This window comes from Athene noctua, chromosome 2 (genome assembly GCF_965140245.1).
Source record: "Athene noctua chromosome 2, bAthNoc1.hap1.1, whole genome shotgun sequence".
NCBI lineage: Eukaryota > Metazoa > Chordata > Aves > Strigiformes > Strigidae > Athene > Athene noctua.
In genome coordinates this window covers 13,194,613-13,217,531 of record NC_134038.1, presented here as the reverse complement: position 1 = coordinate 13,217,531, position 22,919 = coordinate 13,194,613, and the positions used below count along the sequence as shown (strand labels likewise).

General features: G+C 40.5%; 2 protein-coding genes across 5 annotated transcripts; one reads left to right on the top strand and one right to left on the bottom strand.

Annotated features, from left to right (window-relative positions):
* Window positions 1–7: 7 nt before the first annotated feature.
* On the bottom strand, window positions 8–18,321 carry TATDN1 (TatD DNase domain containing 1). Of its 3 annotated transcripts, none has more exons than XM_074898459.1 (12): window positions 18,235–18,321; window positions 17,016–17,081; window positions 16,330–16,379; window positions 14,311–14,374; window positions 12,958–13,101; window positions 12,821–12,863; window positions 6,696–6,781; window positions 6,531–6,571; window positions 5,048–5,124; window positions 4,288–4,358; window positions 3,240–3,366; window positions 8–259 (listed from the first exon to the last, which is right to left on the bottom strand). In XM_074898459.1, exons 1-12 carry the CDS (start codon window positions 18,254–18,256, stop codon window positions 157–159), a joined length of 894 nt encoding a protein of 297 aa, XP_074754560.1. In that variant the 5' UTR covers window positions 18,257–18,321; the 3' UTR covers window positions 8–156. The 3 variants fall into 3 exon arrangements, with proteins under 3 accessions (XP_074754560.1, XP_074754561.1, XP_074754562.1); XM_074898460.1 differs by lacking the exon at window positions 18,235–18,321 and adding an exon at window positions 17,785–18,196; XM_074898461.1 differs by lacking the exons at window positions 17,016–17,081; window positions 18,235–18,321 and having other exon boundaries at window positions 12,958–13,088.
* A 15-nt stretch (window positions 18,322–18,336) lies between these two features.
* Window positions 18,337–22,395, top strand: NDUFB9 (NADH:ubiquinone oxidoreductase subunit B9). 2 transcript variants are annotated; one of them, XM_074898462.1, is made up of 4 exons: window positions 18,337–18,465; window positions 18,849–19,041; window positions 21,010–21,123; window positions 22,140–22,395. In XM_074898462.1, the coding sequence occupies exons 1-4, from the start codon at window positions 18,380–18,382 to the stop codon at window positions 22,269–22,271; spliced, it is 525 nt and encodes a 174-aa protein (XP_074754563.1). In that variant the 5' UTR covers window positions 18,337–18,379; the 3' UTR covers window positions 22,272–22,395. The 2 variants fall into 2 exon arrangements, with proteins under 2 accessions (XP_074754563.1, XP_074754564.1); XM_074898463.1 differs by having other exon boundaries at window positions 18,344–18,465; window positions 18,882–19,041.
* The last annotated feature ends 524 nt before the right edge of the window (window positions 22,396–22,919 follow it).

The window sequence follows — 22,919 nt, the reverse complement described above, 5'->3', positions numbered from 1 at the left end:
GCACACCACCTTTTCAAAAGCAGCTTTAATCTTGTACCATAAAAAAAAAAAGTACTACATATTGGCTTCCATTGATAAGAACTTGCAGATATGATAATTTTTAAGTTTTTGCAATATATTTACTAAAGTTATGCTGAATAAATGTAAGAAAAATGACTATGTATTTGGAAAGAAGACTTTAATAGTGTTGTTATACAGAGTATTGGCCAACTCAAGTGCGTCATCTTCTCTTACTGCCGCCATTATTTCCAGTATTTGACTAAAAAAGAAGGATTGATATTAGAAGGCTGAAACTCAGTACTGAATATACTTCAGACTGCTGCGTGTGTATGTACAAGTCACTAAAATTAATCTGGAATAAAAACATATGCTGAGAGCAACAGGGCAAGGTGCTCAGATATGCAAATAGCTTCACTTTTAAGTCACTAACTGCCATTCCCTTTACACTGAACACTGGTTGCTCACTGGTACAGATTCATCTTTGGTCTTTTGACTCTTGTTTGGAGGTAATTAAAAAGCTTTCTGTTTCAAAGAAAGTGTCATTTTGTGGGTGTCTTTATCAATGGTCTTCATTTTCCAGACTGAAACTCATTAGCCTTTCAAGGCTAAAGCTGCACTATGGCAAAGCTTAAATTCCAGACACAGCCTTATCTGAGAGTATAGCTGCCAAAGTAACTTATTCCTACTTCCTCATTCTCTAGATTAATTGTGATTAACACATATAGATATTTGCAGTTAATGTTAAATGAGCAATTTTTAAAGGCCCATAGCCTTGATACAAGCTAGGAAGAGGAGGCAAAAGAAATGGGGTGAATAATATTAACACTAACAGAAAACCAAGGCAGTCTTTTCTCTGTACTTATTTTCTTGATTTTATATCAACCATTCCAGGAAAAAAAATAATATTCTGTGCACTTCCTAAGATGAGTCATACTTTCATTTCTTCTATTAGCAGGAAAAAACCCTTCAGAGCAAAGAGTAAGAACCTCAAGCCTGGTGGTAGGGTTTGGTGGTTTTGGGTTTTAGATCTTGTCTCTTAACTTATGCAATAGCTAAACTTCTTTCTGAGGAAGACAGAGTAGAGAAAGTTGCTCTTAACTACTGGAATGTAGATATTTTCCTAGATGCAGAATTAGCCCATTTCATGACCACTTCTGTGTTTTGCAGCCAAAGAGCTTCTGGGTTTAAGGGGATATTCCCTTAAGATGAGATGGGGTGAGATCAGGCCAACACAGAAGTAACAAAACACCAAAGAATTTCACCCTTGAAGAGCCTTGGTAGCACTTACAGATCTATTCCCACTTGGATGCAAGATGTAACACTGCATATATGAAATCACTGAAGGAGGGAAAAAAAAGAGCATCTTGTGGCTAAAGTTTTAAAAAAATAGCTTCTAAGGGTGAGTAGTGCAGTTCTGAAAATACATACAAAGCAGAAATACCACCCAGCATCAAAATTGAGAGGTATCCAGCACCACCAAAAAAAAGACAAGTGGAAAATTCTTCCTGCTAATTGAGCTATATTAAACAGTATATATACCCTAAACATTAAATATGCTCTGGCCTGAGTCTATCTTCCCCCTCACAGCAGATCTTGCTCTCTGAGAAGTCACAAAATACCAGTTCTCATTTACTATACTTCACCTTTTCTAAGGTGTAAGAGGTTCTCAGGTTACTACTCTACAATCAGTACAGGTTATATTTAATGTTTTAAAGGGACAGTAACTTTGAAATAATTTTGAACTAAATAAGATATTGTTTTATAACAGAAAGCAAAAGCCAAAGTATAGCATTTGTGTACTGCTCTAGAACAGACTCCCTGCATTTCCAGTTCTGGGATTCTGGAACACTTGTGTCAACTACAACTCAGGCTGCAGATGGGGAGACGGGAGGTGGTGGTAACACACCCAGGCTTACTGAAATAGCCTTATTCAGTGCCAGTAGAGGTCCTCCAGCTGGGACCAGAGAACTGTTCTTACTGATTTATTCATCTACTCCAAAATCATGGACTAACCTAGAAATAGCCCTTCCATGGTAGTGTGTGCACTTTGTGTTTAAAGCCAATTTCAAAGGGAATTACAACTTGACATAACTGCATAAAATTTATCTGAACACTAGGAGATGTCACCCTGTAAGCTTACTGTGCTTTTAGCATGATCAGTGGTCGTCTCTCTCCGAGAGTTTCTTTGGGTCTCCCAAAAAAGCAGCAGAACTTCCTTCTGTTCTCAAACTCTTGTTTAGATGCTGAATACCTACATTCTTCAGTACTGTCCTGAGCAGTTATTTCAAAAGCTAGTTCCAAACAGGTAATCTACACAGCTTTTCATCCATATACATACAGACTTCACAATAACAACAAAACTCGAATAAATGGGCTTTGCACCTGCATCAGTACAGCTGTGAGCTTTATTTACTGAAAATTCATTCACTGCAAGAAGAAACCTTCCCAAACTCCTTCCTCTTTTCAGAGACTTGGTAATGAGAAGATGACTGGGAAAATTGGTATAACTCACTGACCAGACTTCAATAAGTGTTGTGATATTTCAGGCATTTAATCCATCAGTGCTATTTAATGGAGATAACATTTTTACTAAACTTTCCCTGCTTTCCACACCTCTGCCATGAAGCACATGAAAAGTTTCTGCACTTTTCTAACTCTGTCGACAAGCCCCTGGAGTTTTCTTTCGCTGTTCTCTATGTTGACTGCTGTTCTTCACATCCAAACTACATAGGATCACACTACTCTGTCAAACTTAATTTTTTGTAGGCACAGTAGCAGCCTGAAGAAATGACCCTAAGCAGATTGATGTTATGGCAGTTCATGTCCCAGGCGCTGTGATACGAGCAGAGGCACTACTGCGTGTCTCCGTAGTGCCCCCTCCGCAGAGGGCTGCACAGCTCCAGTGCGCTGTCAGTTTTAAAAATAATTAGAACAACAACCGAGTGAAATTTATTCAAGTCAGGTTACTTCACAGGGTTTAACCCCTTCTTTAATGTATCAAGTGAAAAGATAAAAGCAGTACTGGTTTTCCTTTCAGGGAGCTTTTTACATTCAAAATTGCTGAAGTGGGAAAATGAAGACTTTAAATTTTTCCACAGCCTATAAAGCAATACCTTGCATAAGTTTCACTACATTTAGAGTTCATGTCTATTTACTACATTTTCAGTGAACTGATTTTTTCAATTTTTTTCCCTGTGAGATATGAAGTATTTTAAATAATGGTACAGCAGTAGACTTACATTATATGGCAGGGTTCATTTCTGTCCTTCAGGCAGTGCCCTATTTCCCATTTCTTTTTTGTTGGAAATGTAGTTTTAATGTATTTTGATCCAGCATGAGTATTTTTCACTCCACACCAAGGTGCATCTAGTTTAATTTGAAAAAAAGAATTAAGAGTATGCAATTGTTCGATAATAGCATGAGATAGTTTAATCAACTACTTCCACAGACAAAAGTTCTTGCAATCTCTAGCAGTGACTTATGATTCAAAACGGAATTTAAGAGATTTGGGCAATTTAACATCTTCACAATCTTTGGATTTTTATACCATTAACCTTCAGGATTTTACATTTTAAAAAATCAGCAATAATAGTATGTAACACTAATTTCCTCTGACGTGATAAAGATAGCTAGATACACTGTGTTCCACAGAAACTTCCCGTATACTTCAACAGGTCTGTACTTCATGTGCCAATAAATCTAAGAATTTAGGCAGTTTGTTATTTTCCTTTCTCATATTCACAAATTTAAATAAATACTGTATTTATAATTGCCAGTTATTGAGAACTGAAATGAACATGCCAAAAGAAAAAAAAAAGGCATCCCTAGTCAGTCAATTAAAATCACTGCTCATTAGGCCAAGAGGGGAATTGAAGCATTCTTCTCCCTTACCCCATTTAAAGAGCTTTTGTTTCCAAATGCTGCTACTGCTACCAGTGGCAAGCTCACAACCCTGTGTATGGCACATCTCCAGCAAGCCAGATTTTAAAAGAGAATCAAGAAGGATTCTGGTACCTAAGTACATTTAAAAATCTGGGCTTGTCCATTTGTCCTTTTCATCTTCCCCTGCAGTGTCAGAACCTGACATAGTAGCTCACTCCTGCCAGCAGAAGGCTGAAAAGGAATCTTTCTGGAGCCTGTAAACTGCTTTCCAAAGTGGAGAAACAGCCAGTCCTTTTCCTACCCTGAACTCCTTAGGTCCTGCTTCTGCCTTATCATTGCTAGACAAGCATATCTCGCTGCCCAATAGTGTTTAAGTCACAAACTGACCAAGATAGAAAATCTTACCAGTTTCTATCATTAATCGTTCACTAGGAATTGATTTCAGTGTTTCCAAGTTGGCTTCTGTTTTCAATGAACTAGAAGATCAGAGTTTGGTTAAAAAAACAAAGTATATAGAAATAAGTAATTTGCCTCTTGAAATGTGTTGCAGCAAACGCAGCTTCCTAAATAATGTTGTTAGTGAATAAGATTTGCTTCATTTTTCAAAGTGCTGCCTGTAAATTTGAACTTTGCAGAAAACAGCAAATTTGGAGAGCTACTCAGTGAAGCCGTCTCACCCTAGTAAGCATGCGGAACCTCTGCCTGCACTGCCCACACCTGCCTGGCCTCGGCAACCCATGCAACTTATAAAGCAGTGCTGGCTGGCTTTTGGCCAGATGACTGCTGAGAATTCAGACTGCGTAACCAGTAGATGAGGCTGCTCAGGTTACATCTGCATTTCTCCTGGATTTGACATGGCAGCTTAAAATTATGCTATTTTTTAAACACTTTTTCAGAAGGACTGCTTCCACGTTCAACAACCTTATTTATTTACAAACAAGGATTGACCTGAGGGTAGTAGAATGGACCTAAGACTAGATTAACTCACTGAGCTGTGAGTTAAGAACTTTTTATAGCTAACAGACTAATGAGTGAAATTCTAAATCTGTCAGATGATTAAGAGTCTAGTGAGATTTGAAAACTTGATCTCACTGTTTAAAAGAAAAGCAATGAGTTCACTACAGCTGACATTTAAAAATAGTTTTATTTCTTGTAAAGAACTTACCAGCCATTTATTCCAATATAAAGATCCAAATCTATAATAGCTGCTGCTTCTTCCTTTGTGCCATCAAAAGAATGTACCTAGAACATATATAAATACAGATGCACACATATATACAAACATATGTACTTCAATATAAAACTTGAATAATTTAAAAGTACATATAAGTTTTTATTTGTGTCATAAATATCTGATAGTATGCATTGCACATTGGTACAAACATAAAGATGGGGCATGGCTTAGCTGATTCTGTATGTGGCACATGAATCTGAATTTGGGCAAAATTCAGGCTGTAGTCACTTGAATGCTGCAACAGAAGTGGCCACCACATTTTATTAGTGATAAATATGTGTAGAAAAGGCCTATCCAGTGATACTGCTTTTGGCCCAGGAACTTCCTGTAGCTGACAGCTGGGAGACTTATACACAGGAACTAATCCTGTGCACGCTGAATTTTTACATTTTTTCTTCAGTATTCCCCACAGGGCACACTGTCAGGGACACAGTAAGAACCATGTTATGTTCTCCACAGATTTTAGCCCACTGGAGCTAGAGGGACAGTCTATCTGGTTATCACAGGGACTGAAGAGGCAAGCGAGAGATCACAATGTACAGTGTCATGCATCTGGAACTGCCAGCTTGTCAGCCTGAGTGGAGCAAAGCCAACTGCCTGCTCCCCCACACTGCGAGGGGTACACTCAGCTGCAGAGGCTGCCTGCTCATCATTGCCCCACTGATTACTGGTTTTGCAGAAAAGCGAAAGAAAGGAAGGAGAGACTGTACTGTATTACATAAGAGCACAACATGCAAAGTACTCAACTAGGGGGGAAAGTTTTAGCAGTAACAAAAGGGAAACCTGGGGACTGAGATATTATTGTAGGTGTGGTGATATTAGTAGGATAGAGTAATCCAAGCATCTATTACTTTTGGAAAACCCTGCCATAATGGAAACCTGAGAGAGCGTCGCTGGAGTTTCCTAACTATTTCATCCAAAGTTTTTCCTCTTATGCTTGTGAACTAAAGTACATGATCTGAATACCTAAAGTAATCAAAAGTTACATCTGGATCTAATTTGAAAATGATGTCTAACGTAAGAAGCAAATGTTTGAGGTTATGGCTTCCACTGGGAACATGCATCTGAATTATCTGTGGTCTGAATGCACTGCAGTTACAGACACTGATGAATTGGGAAAAGGCCAGTGTCAATTATAAGGTGCTTAAACTGTCCTTCTGACAGCCAAGAAAAACTGCCCATGTCAGCTGCAAAGCTTTTTCTCAGCCTATCTTCTTACCTTGCAAAAAACCTGTTGAATAAGCAATGAAAATAAAAATACTAGAAGGGACTGGAAAACACTAATTAGTAATAACTTAAACCATGTAACAGGAAGCCTACCCAGATTCTATGACAAACAAGAAGTTGCATATTAAGCAACAATATTCACACACAGGCATATAAAAAAGAATGCTACACTGAAATACATACTTACCACCCCTCCTACAAATCTATCTCGGTTTCTTCTTATTATGTCTACGAAAGGAAATAAATAAAAATGTAAGACAGCTTTATAACAGAAAAAGGTGAAAGATTCAGGTTTCCAGATTTTACATATTCAGAACTTGCTCTGAATATGAAATTCTCAAACTAAACCCACCTAAAAATTCAGCATGTGAGTTTCTACAGTGAAGAAACATGGGCAGTTGGGTCTGTTCTGACAGGTCAAATTGTTTTTCAAAATACCTGTAAAATAAAAAACACCTTTAAACAGAAACACAGTGTAAGAGCAAATACAGACAGTAAATTAATTTCTTCCAGCTTTTGTCCTCAAGAACTAAAGACAGAATTAATGCATTTGCCATGCAAAAGCTCTTCCTTGTGCAAGGACTTAAAAGGAACTCTTTCCTGAGGTATAATCATAGTTGTGATCTATGCTGGAAGACAGATAAGTGGCCAAGAGCATCAATACTGAAGAACACATGCATATGCTAAGCATGTACTCGTGTAATGTCAGGGTTGGAGTTTGGTTTTATTGTGCAGACTGAGATGGTCAAAAACTGCATCAGAGCTGACTGGCCTGTAAAATAACAATCCAGAGTTTTTGTTTGCCCTTCCATGAAGGTCAGTTTTTCCTCTCTTGGGGTGTCACAAATAACAATATTAGGCATCTTACTTCTGTCTCATTCTGCCTATTATCTTCACTCTTTCAAAGTCCTCCACTGTCTTCCTTCTTCCCCTTTGTGTGTCTACATCCTTTCCTTTTCACTCATTTTATTCCTACATTCTACTCCTAGAAGGAGCAGTAACAGCAAAGCAGCCATGCTATGAAAAGACATAAAAATATGGGCAGAGGGAAGCTAACTAGGTATCCAGCTTCCCCAGTGCAGTTTTTAGAGGAAACTAATTAGCACTGAACTAACCCATCACTTGTCATTGACAGCTAATTCTGATCCCAAAGCATTATCATTTACCACTTCTGTCTGCTGCACTACACCTAGGCATGCAAACGACCAACGCTCAGGAAACAGTAGAATTTATGCATGGCAGAAGACGAGCAGTGCATAGGTGACTCAGTATCCATACACAATTTGAAAGATGACATTATTTAGAGAAGGCAGGAGAACAACACTGCCTGTCCCAACAGGCTGGGACTGTATGTGTGTATTGGATTTCTTTAGGTGTTATTCTTAAAAGAGTCTGGGGCACTGGGGCATTCCCATCATCAGATATCAGAAGCATTTCAAAAGCAAACTCAAGTGTTCACATATCACTGTGTATGATTCACCTATCAATCAGGAGAAAGCAGCAGCAAACCATTAGTTTGATTTACATTTTCTTAACATCTAAATAATAAGCAAAATCGGAAAAAAACCCCAATGCGACTGGTCATGTAGTTTTGTAAAATTTTCAGTATTTTCTGTATATTACAGGTTGATATAGAGGGTGGAAGCAAGGACAGGTAGCCAGGGAGGAATACAGAGGTATTGTCTGAGTAGCCAGGGATAAGGTTAGGAAAGCCAAAGCCCTGACAGAATTAAATCTGGCCAGGGGCATCAAGGGCAACAAGAAAAGCTTCTATAGGTACACCAGTGATAAAAGTAAGGCTAGGGAAGACGTGTGCCTTCTCCAGAAGGAAACAGAAGACCTGGTTACCCAGGACATGGAGAAGGCTGAGGTACTCAATGACTTTTTTGCCTCGGTCTTTAAGGGCAAGTGCTCCAGTCACACCGCCCAAGTTGCAGAAGGCAAAGGCAGGGACTGGGAGAATGAATAACCACACACTGTAGAAGATCGGGTTCAAGTCCACCTAAGGAACCTGAATGTGCACAAATCCATGGAATCTGATGAGATGCATCCACAAGTCCTGAGGGAACTGGCAGATGAAGTGGCTAAACCACTATCCATCATATCTGAGAAGTCATGGCAGTCCGGTAAAGTTCCCACTGACTGGAAGAGGGGAAGCGTAACCCCCATTTTTAAAAAGGGAAAAAAGGAAGACGCAGGAAACTACAGGCCAGTCAGTCTCACCTCTGTGCCCAGTGAGATCATGGAGCAGATCCTCTTGGAACTATGCTAGGGCACATGGAAAATAAGGAGGTGGTTGGTGACAGCCAAGTTGTGCCTGACAAATTTGGTGGCCTTCTACGACAGGGTTACAGCACTGGCAGAGAAGGGAAGAGCAACAGATGTTACTGACCTGAACTTGTGCAAAGTGTTTGACACTGTCCCACACAACATCCTTGTCTCTAAATTGGACAGAGATGGATTTGACTGATGGGCCACTCCAGTGGACAAGGGATTGGCAGGATGATCACACTCAAAGAGTTGTGGTCAACAGCTCCATGTCCAAGGGGAGAGCAGTGACAAGTGGAATTCCTCAGGGGTTGGTGTTGGGACTGGAGATGTTTAACACCTTTGTCAGCGACATGGACCAGTGAGATAGAGTGCACCCTCAGCAAGTTTGCTGATGACACCAAGCTGTGTGGTGCAGTTGACTCGCTGGAGGGAAGGGATGTGCCATCCAGAGGGGCCTGGACAGGCTGGACAGGTGGGCCCGTGCAAACCTCATGAACTTCCATCAGGCCCAGTGCAAGGTTCTGCACAAGTGTAGGGGGAATCCCAAGCACAAGTACAGGCTGGGCAATGAGTGGATTGAGAGCAGCCCTGTGGAGAAGGGCTTGGGGGTGCTGGTTGAGAAGCAGCTCAATATGACACTGCAATGTATATCTGCAGCCAAGAAAGCCAACTGTATCCTGGGCTCCATCAAGAGCAGTGTGGCCAGCAGGCTAAGGGAGACAATTCTCCCCCTCTATTCCACTCTCGTGAGACCCCACCTGCAGTGCTGTGTCCAGCTCTGGCAACATAAGAAGGACGTGCTTGAGTGGGCCCAGAGGAGGGCCCAGAAGATGACCAGGGGGCTGGAGCACCTCCCTTAGGAGGACAGGATGAGAGAGTTGGGGGTGTTCAGCCTGAAGAAGAGAAGGCTTGGGAGACCTTACAGCAGCCTTCCAGTACTTAAAGGGGGCTACAAGAAAGATGGGGAGGGACTCTTGATCAGGGGGTGTAGGGTCAGGACGAGGCGTAGTGGCTTTAAAGTAAGCCACTTTATTTAGTTAAGATCTAAGGAAGAAATTCTTTCCTGTGAGGGTGGTGAGGCACTGACACAGGCTGCCCAAAGGGGTTGTGGCTGCCCCCTCCCTGGCAGTGTTCAAGGCCAGGTTGGACGGGGCTGTGAGCAACCTGGGCTAGTGGAAGGTGTCCCTGCCCATGGCAGGGGGGGTGGAACTAGATGAGCTTTATGGGCCGTTCCAACCCAACCATTCTGTGACTTCTCTGATAAAAGTTACCTTCCTTGTTTATCAGTGGAGATCTCTATAAAACAGCTGAAATAGAGAGCACCTGTAATGTTAAAAACTGACAAAAATTCAAGAGAATTAATTACACATAGTTTGAATCTTCTTTGTAGTCTAGACTCTGTGCTTAGTTGAGCTTGTTTGACTAAATACAAATTTAATTAGAACTCATGATTGCTCTTGTGGTTAAAGAGCCACAGTTGCTTGATTATTGGTGGGGGTTTTTTTAAACATAAGACTTGTTTCATAAGGAAGTGATGTTTTAGAGGCTGAGCTACAAAAAAGTCCTGTAAGTAACTTACTACCAATTTCAATCTAATTTTGAGAAGGGCAGTGGTCTTGAATGTACAAAGTTTAGTGTCCCTACAAATGGAAAGGCAATTCAAGTTTCTTCCATTCCTAGCAACAATGAAGCTGAATGGTGCTACATGCCCTGTCAGAGAGAAAGGGGAGGTGAATGGGGAAGTTCTTGGAGAGGAAAAAAAAAAAGATAGATAAACCCTGGAAAAGCATTAAGAAGTCAGAATAATCAGAATGGTAACAAAATAAGTCAGGAGGAAACTAAACCCTTCTAGTTCCAGTGCTGAAGGAACAACCTTTTTTACTGGATGAGTGACCGTCACTCAATACATGCTGGTTCTATGTTGCTTCTCAATGAAGAGGTTCAAAGATATTTCTGCAGGGTTGTTTGCAGGTCTAGTTTTGACCATGAAGTTCAAATACTGTGGTATTTCCACATTTGGGATGTGGAAACAGGCACTAAAGGTGCTGAAGCCAACTCACCTTATGAGGTAGAATATCCCCAAACAATTCTGAATTCGTGTATGAATAACAGTGCAAGTGATTTTGTTCATCCCCTCCAACTTGATTACAAACCGTCCCATCTCCATGTCGATAAGCCCCACAAACGCCTCCCAGTAGCACAGCACAAGTAAGACTTCTATACACTTATCAGTCCATTTATACTGTGACCTTCACCACAATATGAAGGCAGTATCTTCATCCAACTAACCATTCAAATTACCCCCTTTTGTTGAAGTTATGAGAATTGAGAAAAATTCTAACAAAGATCTTAGGGCCGCTTCAACAAAGGAATTTAATCTTTATTAGCCTCTCACCTTTATTAACTTTTTAATCCAAGAAAAAGGATTAAAAAAATACTGGTTTATTTTACAGGTGAAAATTATCCAGAAGAAAACACAGCATAACTAACTAGAAAATAATGATTAAACATTAAATCAAATAGAGGTCATGCTCAGATACTACCCCCTGGGAAACTACCATACCTCTCTTCTACAGGGTAACTAACTCTGCAGCTGCTTGTGAGCTATTCCACTGACTGCCCCAACACCTGAACATGCATCAGCTGAAAACCAGTGACATGCCTCCGTGCATTTCACATGTTGCCTTCCTTTGATTTAGTTCATTTATGAAGCATTCATTGACTATTAATTCGAAGAACTTACCACCCAGCCTGCTAAAAGTCATGAAAGCCAGACTGTATCCAACTCCATAGCATTCAATTAGCAAAAATTAAAACAACCATAAACCCTGACCATGTTTCACAAACACATGGAGGATGAGGAACAGGGAAAGCTGTCCATTCAGAAAACAGAGCATTTCCAAACACAATGTTTGCAGGCATCTATCCCTGAGGCTTTCAATATTTCTTCACTCTCTTACATTTCTTGCTTTCTGTCTGTTTCATCAATCACCTCCTTCCAACTGCAATTTCCAGGAAGGGCTCCCAAATAGCTCTGAGAAACTAGATTTATGTATTTCATACGATTCACTGAAATAGCTCAGATAAAGACTTTCTGTCATTATCAACCATAATTAGGAAGGACTCACCTACCACTTTAAAAAATATTTCTGTTCCACCCTGTCACCTCTTTTCTCACAACCCAATTTCAGTGCACTTAATCAAAAGTTTTTCACTACAGGTCTTCAGCTGCAGTTCACCAGATAAGGAAAATCAGATACATTTTTTTTCTTCCAATAACATCAAGGCAGTAAGGATCTTAAAATATGATACTCCACTCGTGTTCTAGTTTGCCACAGAAAATAGGTTATGCTCCAAGATGTGCTTGGCTGAACTGTACACTGAATTCTACCAGCAAAAATGTCCTGTCCACTTTGCTGAATTTTTTACTGTATGACTGCAGCATTATGAAGAAATTAACCTACCTACTGCTAACATGTGGCAATTAGAAAAAATACAACTAACCACTGCCCCCCAGTGACTAATTTACTCAGAATAGTAATATGCGAGAGTAATTCATTAATCACTCGTCTTATCTGAATTTATCACTCTTTCAGTCAGTTCCCTCTGTAGACAGAAGTGCTCGATACAAGAATGCAAGTTGATTTTAGGGGCTGTGATAGCTTCTTTCCATTCAGTATCTATGCTGCAGATACTACTTCAAAACACAGATCTCTCAAGCTCCAAGACTACCTTTTTCATCAGTTGTCAATTACGTGCTCCCAGCTAACACCTCCCTTAAAAGCTCATTTTTATCCCACTGTTGACTTACCCTTTTTGACAGTTCTGTTCCCTTCCCCATGCCTTTCACTCAATTGAATTTTTCTTTCACATACTACAATTATGTTGTTGTCCCCATGAGTCTCTAAGAGTTCTTATTAGCAAAAATGAACATCTGTCACACTCAGAAACCCACACATTCTGATCGATTTTACAGAAAAAGTCATACTAAGTCAACACCAGGCAGGTAGCAAAATTTAGCACACAACACTACTTGAATGTAGACATGTATCTTTCTTTAAAGTCCCATTTCTGCCAAAAAAACCCATATCCAGCCCTGCAAATGGCAGGTCTATGCCTGACAAAATGTTACCTTGTAGAACACAAGATAGAAAACACTCCTGTAAATTGCTACAAGTCAATGTACAGTCATCAACAGTTTCTTACTTGAGCTGGGTGTCCTTTGGGCAAAATTCTAATCTATCAAAATCTACAAATAAAAAGAACAAAAAAACACTTAAGTGTTTTAGAATTTTTTAATATATGTCTGAAAAAAAAAATTGAAATACTAAAATAATACTTACCTAAGCCACATTCTCCAACTGCTATTACCTTTGTCTTATTTTTTTCAATCAGATTTTTTAATTCAGATAAATATTGTTCAGGACTACTCTGCTCAAATTCTCCACAGCGGGTAGGATGACAACCAACTGTACTGTAAAACACATCTAAAGCAAGATAGTATCAGAAGGTTTTAAGAAAAAAAGAAACAAAATTTATATAAGGTATAGACAGTATCTGTATTTGAACTTTTTTTTACTGCTCATCATTTTAAAAGAAAACTTCCTTTGAACAACTTTATCTTGGTCATAATTTTATTACACTGCTATTTACTGCTTTAAAAATGTTAGACTGTATCTCTAGTGGGGGTGTGTGCACCTGTTTCTTTTTATACACATAATTTAGCATACACCAAAACTGCAACTCAAAAGCTGAATTACTCTGGTGGAGTGGCCCTCAACGAATCATACAATTGTTGAGGTTGGAAGAGACCTCTTAAGATCATCTAGAAACACACCTCACTCAAAACGTATCAGGTCATCCTCAGCTTAAGTTTTGCAGACAACATGCAATTTCCATCATGTGTCTCTGCATTACCTGTTAGAGAATTCCACAAGTAACATCTAACCTGATTTACCTAAGTATCTAATCTAGACTACCTTAGTGCCAAATCTAACACTTCTGCTAAGTGGCTTTGTGGAGAATGTAAAAGCACGGGTGGGGAGGGAAAGAATATATAACACCCCAAGCCATGTGAGTTTATGCTAAAGCTAGAGCTGCTTTGATGGAAGTGGGGAGGTGGATTGGGTTGGACCAGACTACCTCCTCAGGTTCATTCCAACCAAAATTATTCTATGGTTCTGTTCATAAATAGTACTTTAACATGTGTTTTAGTTCAAACACATATTTAAGTAATTAGTGGAATGATATTTGTCTCTTCACAGAAAGAAAGGAAAAGCAAGGAGAATCATAAAGAGAAAGATAACCCTCGTGTTCAAGCTGGTCATGGTAGATTGCTAAGTAAAAAACAAAACCCCATCAAAACCCATATATTCTACACCATATATAAGCATTCTATCTTATTTCTAGAAGGGACTCTTGTAACAAAACTTTTATTCCAGAAATTTCCTGAAATTTCCATTTTTATCTAGAAATAGAAATTACAGGAAGGACTGACTCATTCCAACATCCAGAGATCTAAAGAGAAATGTACAAAAACTCATACACAATGCATTCACCCCACTCTGAAAAATAACTTCTCATTTTAATCTGAGATTCTGTAAACACATTCAGGGGAAGGTCCTTGTGAACTCTTAATTCTGAGAGGGGAAAAGGTTATATTTTTGACTGACAACACAAATTTAATGTGAAAATACCATTTGTCTGTGCCAGCTGCAATGCATCTTTACTGTCTTGTAGACTCCCACCTGTAATCAAAAACTTGAAAGAAAAGCAGTGTCAGCAAGTATGTTCTCCTTTGAACATCAAACAGAATGTTTAAGAAAACACTCAGATATAAGTAAGAATCTAGGCAGAGAACATCAGAAAGCAATTACTGATAAAAATATATACACGACAATTTCATAAATTGGTAACAAACCTCAGTGGTCCTCAGGAGTTAGTAAATACGTATCAAAACCTGATTTTTTTTCTTTATCAAATATGTTCTATGATAAGTATTTAAACCATTAAATGAGTAAAATACTTCTATTTGCAGCAATATTAACTTAATTAGATAATGACTCGAAACTTTATTTGCATTCAAGAAATGATATTCAGAAATAACCTCCCTGTTTTACAGGTGGAGAAACTAAAAACTCCCTAACACCCAAAACAAGATGCGAGTAAGTTAAGTAGATAAACCAACAAAGGAGTCTGTATCAGAGTCATGATTACAAATTTAAGAATTTCTGGCTCCAATCTTTTATTTTTACTTCAAGATCAAAGGTTATTACACCAGAATTGTTGCTCAGAGTGTTTTTGGAACTACCACTTGCAGGATCTTGCAGCCTAGGTCCTAATATATCATGACTACACTGCTTTTGGACAACTCTTATCCCTATACATGCTACACCAGACTTGATCAGCACCAAGTCAGACATTTCTGCAGTATGCTGTTAGAGACAGACATGTCCCAACAACATAACCAGAAAAAGAAATTAAACTGCAATTGTGTCAGCGTACATACAGCACAGGGCAAAACTTCACAAAAAATTTACCATAAATCAGCAGCTATATGGAAAAATAGAAGTATTTTCAAATAAAGAGATTAATCTTATAGGCAAGTAGAAACAGTCTGGGATGAAATAGACTTCTGACACTGTACAGGCCAGCAGCAAGACTCAAGACATAGCTAAGGGCACAGAACTCCCGAACTCCAGTTCTGAATCCACTGTGCACCTTGAAAAAGTTATGCAGCCAATCTACTTTTGATGATAAAATAGGAAAATTGCCACTTTCAGAGGGTGGTATAAAGATTAAACACTACTTACACAGCACATATAAATGCAGTAAAAGTTACTATGATTCTGGACTTGCTGCAGTGTGGTAACTTCTCCATCACTAGTTTTCTTTTTTTGTCTCCCAGTTTATTTCCTACTCTTTTCAGATGAGAGTCTTTGAGCAAACATTCAAGATGTCTGTTCCTCTTCTAGAGGTGGGTTTATTTCTTTATTCCTAATCCATATTAGATCAGTACAACAGTTTGTGACTATGTGCACTGTATTCTTTTTTAATTCATATTTTTGTGTTGACAATTTATTCAGTTTAGAGAGAGATGTATAAGCAGGCTGGACTATTATAACTAAAGGAGTGTGGTCCACGGCTGAACGCGCTGATTTCAAGCTAAGAGTTACAAACCTGCTCATAATGCAATTTAAATACACATAAGCTAGTATTTACTAGCTGACATTCAGATGTCTCAATTGTAAGACTTTATGGGCACTCCTGGCTCTTCTGCAATTAAAAATTTCCTTTATACAGAGAAATATCTGAGGGATTACGACCAGACCAATTTTTCAGTTTTGATCTGTAGGGGTAACTGTTGACTGAATCACTCAGAATACAAGATGACAGGCTGCCTATAATACAGCTAACATGGAAAATTATGTACTCGACTGCAGTAGGTCAGAGGAAAACATCTTTCTTTTGAAACTGTACAAAAGAAATTCTACATACCTATCACGTATGATACCACTGAACTGCAATAATCAGTTTCTAACGATCTGTGTAAATGAAAGAAAACCCTCTGCACAGAACACTTTTGCTTTATGCTATTGAACAAAGTTACTGCATTTTCCATTGCAAGTTCCAGAAACTTTTAATACTAAGCACTAAAAAGCAAAGTATTAGAAAGCAGTTAAAAACATTAAAGAAATTTTATGACAAGAAATTACCTTTTTAACACCAACTTTGACTGCTCTCTCCACCACATCCAAAAAGTCATCTGTGAAAGTTCATAAAAATGCCATAAATTTAACTTAAGATTTTACAGTATAATTTAACTACTTTTCAACTAAAAATCACTTTCATGCAGTCAAAATGCCTATCATGAACAATCTTTAAACCACACTTTATTAATCTTTAGAAGACACGAACGAAATGTAGTAACTGAAGACCCACTTTAAATCACAAGAAGTCAACAGAAGTTTTTCTCATACTTTAGTAGAGACTGTTTCTACATCTGTATCTACAGGCTGTGAAAGCAAAAAAGCATTAGTTATGATTAGTAGCTACAATTCAGCAATACTACACTTTGGTAGTTTATTGTTCATAATTCTCAGATCAGTTTCTTCCATGCAATCCTAACATAAATACATCAGCAATTTTCCATTTTGCTCTAGAAGCAGAGCTACCAGTAAGACAACTTAATAGCAATTCTGTAGAAAAGAATATATTTTGCTTAGGACATCTAACTTATTTTGTCATGCTTTCTTCTTCGAGCCACAGTCTTCTTCAAGCCACAGTAAATAAGCATCCAGTTTCTGAGCAGAAAAAAAAAATCTAACCTCACTTTCTGACAAGAGGCTTCGATTTTAATAAGACTGATCCTGTCTTTCAGCAGATACAAAGAAATGTTTACCTTGATGTTTTTGTGTTCCCCTGTAGATTCCTCTGAACATAGGATCTGTTAGGTTAATACCGATATCTATGAAGAATCAAATATAGAAAATGAGATGTTAGTCATTCTACATTTCAATTCTGAGCATTAGCCAACTTGAGAAGACAATGAAAAGCATTTCATAGTTGTCCCTGACTACTACATTGACAGGCCATATAAAGCTTAAGCATAAGTTTACTTGCATAACTTGAGAGTTTACTCCTTACTAGAAATGTCAGAAAAATAAAATTTTGGCCTTCTGTGAAACTCCAGACTTATTCTGGAGTGTATGAGATATGCCCTTATAATCACCAGACTGAATACACATACACTGTTTATTGCAGTTCTGCTTTTCACATGAAAATACAAATTTGTCTCTGACAACAAGCAGTAACAGGGAAGAGAAACTGCAACACCTCACATACAGCCTTTACACGGGTGGGATCAGCAGCAGACTGCCTCATGTAAGTGCCCGTTTTCCCTCCCACTGCCCGCGCCCATTCGGCCGGGCCAGCAGCTGGAACAAGAGAACCTGCAATGCAGCCCGGCCAGCCCCGCGGTGCGGCTCGCTCGGCTGCCGGGGCTCTCCCCGAGCCGCAGCCTGCAGACCCGCCTGAAGCACAGGCCTCAGAACAACCACCTCTCAGCTGCCAGAGCCCACGTTTCTAGCAGGGTTTTCTAGCGGGACGGGAAATTTTCCAAGGTAATATTAGGCTGCTTAGCCACAAATAAAGCGTCAATCTGAACCCACCTTCTGAAGTTATTTGCATACTTCCTGCCGAATTGCCTCAGAACATTAACGTATACATCCAAGCCATTTCCATGCAATTGGAAACAACCACGGTTAACGCACCAAAGCGAAAAAGTCAGAAAAGCAGAAAACCTGGAGATTGAAGAGCCACACAGCAGCCCCCCGATAAGCCCCCAACGATGTTAGAAACGTTCCCAAACGCTCCTTGCAGGCTCAGAGGCAGCCTGCATCGCGGCCCCGGCGACACTGAGAGGGACCACAGAGGCGACAAGCCCTGGATCAGGGTCAGGCCCTGCCACCGGCGCGGCTCGCGCCCGGCCCCTCGCCGCGGAGCGGAGCGGAGAGGGGGGGCTCCCCCCCCGCGGCGGGCACAGGCGGCGAGGCGACCGGCCCCGCCGCGGCCAGGAGCGCGGACCCCCTACCCCCCACCCCCCTCCGCTCGCCCCTCACCGATGAACTTGGCGCGACTCATGACGATGACGATGATGATGATGGTGGCGGCGGCTGAAGCGCGAGCGACGCGCCTGCGCGCGGTGACAGCCTCCAGCTTCCCGTCAGCCCCCGCGCGCGAAGGTGAGGGGTAGGACGGCCCGAAATGGCGGCCTACCTGACGCACCAGCAGAAGGTGCTGCGGCTCTATAAGAAATCCCTGCGGCACCTGGAGTCCTGGTGCATCTACCGGTAAGAGGTGAAGGGAAACGGGCCTGGGGAAGCCTGGCCTTCCTGGGAGCGGGGCTGTCTAGCTCCGTGCTTAGCTGGGCGGGGGCCTGGCGCGGGGTCTGGCCTGCCCTTCCCTTCCCTTCCTTGCTGAGACAGGGCGTTGGACTTGACTGGCGCTTTGTCCTCTATCTTTCCCTTGGCCCAGGAGTGGCTGAAGGGGTGAGGAAACCTCCTCTAGAGTCACTTGGGAGCGCCTGCCACAGTAAAGGGCGATGTAGGAACAGGAGCTCCTCAGAGGCCCTTGACCAAATCCTGTCTTTGCTCAGGGGTGACTGGTGATGTTGCCAAACTTCGTTTCTGTATGCGATTAGTGTTTTCTTGCGTACGTCACTCAATCTCTGTAGAGACAAGTACCGCTACTTTGCCTGCCTCCTGAGAGAACGATTCGATAAGAACAAGGATGTGAAGGATATGGTGAAAGCTACAGAGCTGCTGAGGGCAGGCGAGGAGGAGTTCTGGGCGAACCAGCATCCTCAGCCGTACGTCTTCCCTGACTCCCCGGGGGGCACTGCCTATGAGAGATATGAGTGCTACAAGGTAAGGTGGCCTGTGAAGTTCTGTATTACTGTGCTTGCCTTGCTCTTCTTTTAGTGAATGTAAAGTGAGTGCTTTAAGTGGACTTCCATAGCACTGCAGCTTGGCTCAACAGTATCATTTCAGTAGTAGTTTACTGGTGCTGAACATCTTGCTGCTTGTGTGGAAGAAGCTGTCCTGCTTGTCAGATCCTGGAAAATGGAGTTTGGTGGTCTGCCTGAACACAGCTAGCTTCTTTATGCAGGGACAGTCGTTGCTCTTTTGCCAAATAGAAGCTGCTCAGCGACGGGTCAGGCAGGCACAGTGAAAGGGTTGGAACTGAGCTGTGAGAGTAAGCAGTGTGGAGGAAGCTGTGCTGCCCGCTGTGGTGCCATCTGGTCACAGCTTTGGTTTCTCTCTGGTCTTGTCAGATATCAGCTTGGCTGCCGGGGGACTTCATTCGGTCCCGTCATTCTTCCAGCGTTTTGAGTAATGGTACAAATTATCATTTCCCTTCATATGCTGTAGTGCTAGATACGTATCTGTGCGTCACTGTGATAAGTGGTATCTCTAAAAATAGAAGCTGTATTTTTAGAACCTAAGGCATTTCTAGAGGCTTTTTTTCCCTGGTAGATTGTTCTATTTAGGAGTAAAGAAACAGGTTTCATAGAAAAACGCAGGGTTTTCACTTTATTGGCATTGGCTCTTTTAATGTACTACAAGAAATTAATACTAACCTAGAGAGTGCATGCACCCATTTTCTCCTGGATTTGAAGAAAGTGCTGACACAAGATTAGATCTGATCAGATCTTTATGCATAAGAAGCCATGTGAAAGGGAGAATCTGACGTAGTTATCAGAGGCAGAAAAAAGAAGCTACGAGTGAAAAGGGAAGAGGAGAATTTAAGCTTATACCAAGGTTGTGAGCCTTAGCAGTAGTAGAGATAACAGTGAATCTGGACAGCAAAAAGGCCAGTTGAGGAATAAATGGTCAAGACCAGTCTTCATGTAGAAATACAAACTGGTTTATGTTCTCTCTTCTTTGCCCTATTTGATATGCTCAAACTGTCATTTCACAAAATGGCTGTCACGGGGATTTGGCTTGTTGATAGATCAGTGAGTGTCCATTGTGGATGCTACTATAAAATGTGATATTTTAGATCTCAGGCTGTTTGATGGTTTTAATTGCTGTTTGCTGTGTGTGGATTTCTTTTTATATTATTGACAGCTCTGCTATTTCTGTTCAGTCAAAGGTTTACTCAGTGATGATACAGTAGGAAACTGGAAATGTAAATGTTACTTAGTGGTAGTTTTGGAGCAACTTGTTAATTTTATTTTTTTAAGAATGGGGTTTTTTGGTGAGGTTTAGTTTTGTTTTTTTAATCAATGTTCTTGTCTTTAAAATGTTAACATTTAGTGATACGCTGATGCAGTATTTTAAATTTGGCTTTTTTCTTGACTGGACGTCTTAGAGGTCTGACCATTATCAAGATCTTAAAGGTCACTATTTTTTTAGTTGTTGTAGACAAGCAGAAATGAGCTGTAAGGTTCTGTCTCTGTCAAATAAAATAAATAAGGAGTTGGAGAAAAGAATGTGTCTAACCTGCTGCCTTTGGGAGAAGGAAGGGAAGAAATGAGATTTTCCCTTCCACCAGATGGAATTATTTTGAGAACCTTAGAGCAAACAGAGATGACCTGGGACTTTTCTTTGGGATGCTGTGATTTAAGCAGGTCTCTATGATGTTTTCCTGTGACTTAGGATAATGTCTGAAACAAAGATTGAAAGTACTTGACCTCTGCCATACAAGGCCTTGAGACTAACAATAGCCAGGTAGCTCTTAAATGGTGGTTTTATGTAGTACTTTATTTCCTGGGTTATTTATCCATTTTAATACTGGCTTCAGCAATTGCATTTAGGTTTTTGTGTGTGCGTGTACTGTGTATGATTTCACATATAAAAGTAATATATAAAAATCATGGTTTTTGTTAACAGTTACCTGAGTGGTGCTTGGATTACTGGCATCCTTCTGAGAAGGCAATGTATCCTGATTACTTTGCCAAACGAGAGCAATGGAAGAAGCTGCGGCAGGAGAGCTGGGATAAAGAGGTCAGTGCTTGCTCAGTGCAAAGTAAAGCTGCTTTAGCACAAAATACTTTTGTGCTAAATCTAGATATGTTCTTGGAAAAAATTATTGAATGCCTGCTGCAGTCTCAGTTAGAGTCTGCTTTATTAGAACTCTTGTCAGTGTGAAACACTGACTTGATCTAAAATGCCTACACAGAGATCTTTAAGAAGCTGTAACTCAAAGACTGTGAAGGGATTCTGAAGTTAAAACTGAACCTCCAACCATATTTCAGATAATGCAGGGCTGTTGCAGCAGTTTTGCTAAAAGAAATTCCACAGTGAGATGAGAGGAGATTAATGACCACAGAATTTCTTTTCTGTTGCTGGGAAGCTCTCACAGTTTCTGGTTGCACCTTTGAAGGTGTCTTACCACAGTGTTGACATCAGTTGGGAATCAAGACTAATTTCTGGCCATCTTAAACTGAGGTTCAGTTGGGAAAAGTTGATGTTCTTAGAATAGTTCTCCAGTTGTAGAGAAATAGTTGGATTGCAGTATGACACTTTTACCAGAATTAACAATAGCGGCAGCCAGCACTTATGCTGCTTCAAGAAACTGTGAAGCCTGCTTCAAGAAACATGTTTTGAAAACATCTAGAGGGCTGCTGGCGGCGTGCAGAAATAGTGGTCTGCAGGCTGGGGTGGAAGTCGTTCAGGACTCGTAATCATCTGGCAGCTTTCAAAGCAGCAAGAGAATTACGTCTGTTTAGTGTAGCAGTAGTAGACATGAATCATGTGGAAATAATGACCTTTTAAATGAGATTGCTTTTGTAAATCATTTTTTACTCCTAAAATTTCCTTCTTAATTAGGTAATAGGAGCATGCAGTGATTACTGCGTTTAGAATACTGGGAAGCATGAAACCTGTCTGTGAACCGCCGATGTCACTGCTGGTTCTTCCCTTCTGAAACAGGGGCCAGTTTTGCTTAGTGCCAGGCCACTGAGAGGCACATTATGGAAATGTGCATTTATGAACTAAAGAAACTTTGTCTTGTCTTCTAGATTAAGCAGTTAGAGGAAGAAACTCCAGCTGATGGTCCAAGAACTGAAGCTCTGCCTCCAGCTCGTAAGGAAGGGCATCTGCCACCGCTGTGGTGGCACTATGTTACAAGACCTCGTGAGATACCCATGTGAAAGCATTGTTCCACTTGAGAATTGAAGTGGTCTGGCTTCTGTAGGCAGTTGATGTGTCAGTGACTGCATGCTACTCTAAGTAATACACAATAAAGCTAAAGTAAAAGAGAAGGCATTTTTCTGACATACTGTTTGCTGTAACATGCACATGCTTCCCTTCAGTTTGTGCAGCGTAGAACAGATAACTGTTAACATCCACACAGTATAGCGAAGATGTCAGAGTGCGCTGAGTAGCCTGTGAAGCAGTCTTACTGGGGTACTGACACCAGAGCGAATTTTATTGCAGCTTTCACAGAAAGAGTTAGAAAACTCAAATATGAGGGTGAAAAATTTGGCCACACAAACGCTCACATTCTCAGAGAAAGAATGTGAGCTTGAAGGGTGGGAGAAGCAGATTTACTGGATCACATGATAAGCAACTAAACTGAAAATAACTCTGCCAAGAGCCTGTTTCCTGCTGCAGAAAAGGTGGGGGGAGTGGATAAAAATTAATAAATTTGTATCAGTCAGCCTCGTAACTTGGAATCTGGAACTAAATACAGGCAAGGTGTTAAAGCTGAAGTTTCAAGCTACTGACAGCAACAGCCGTGGGCTTTGGTTGCTCCTGGAGTGAGGGTAGTTGTAACTTTGCTCAGGGATAATGACTTG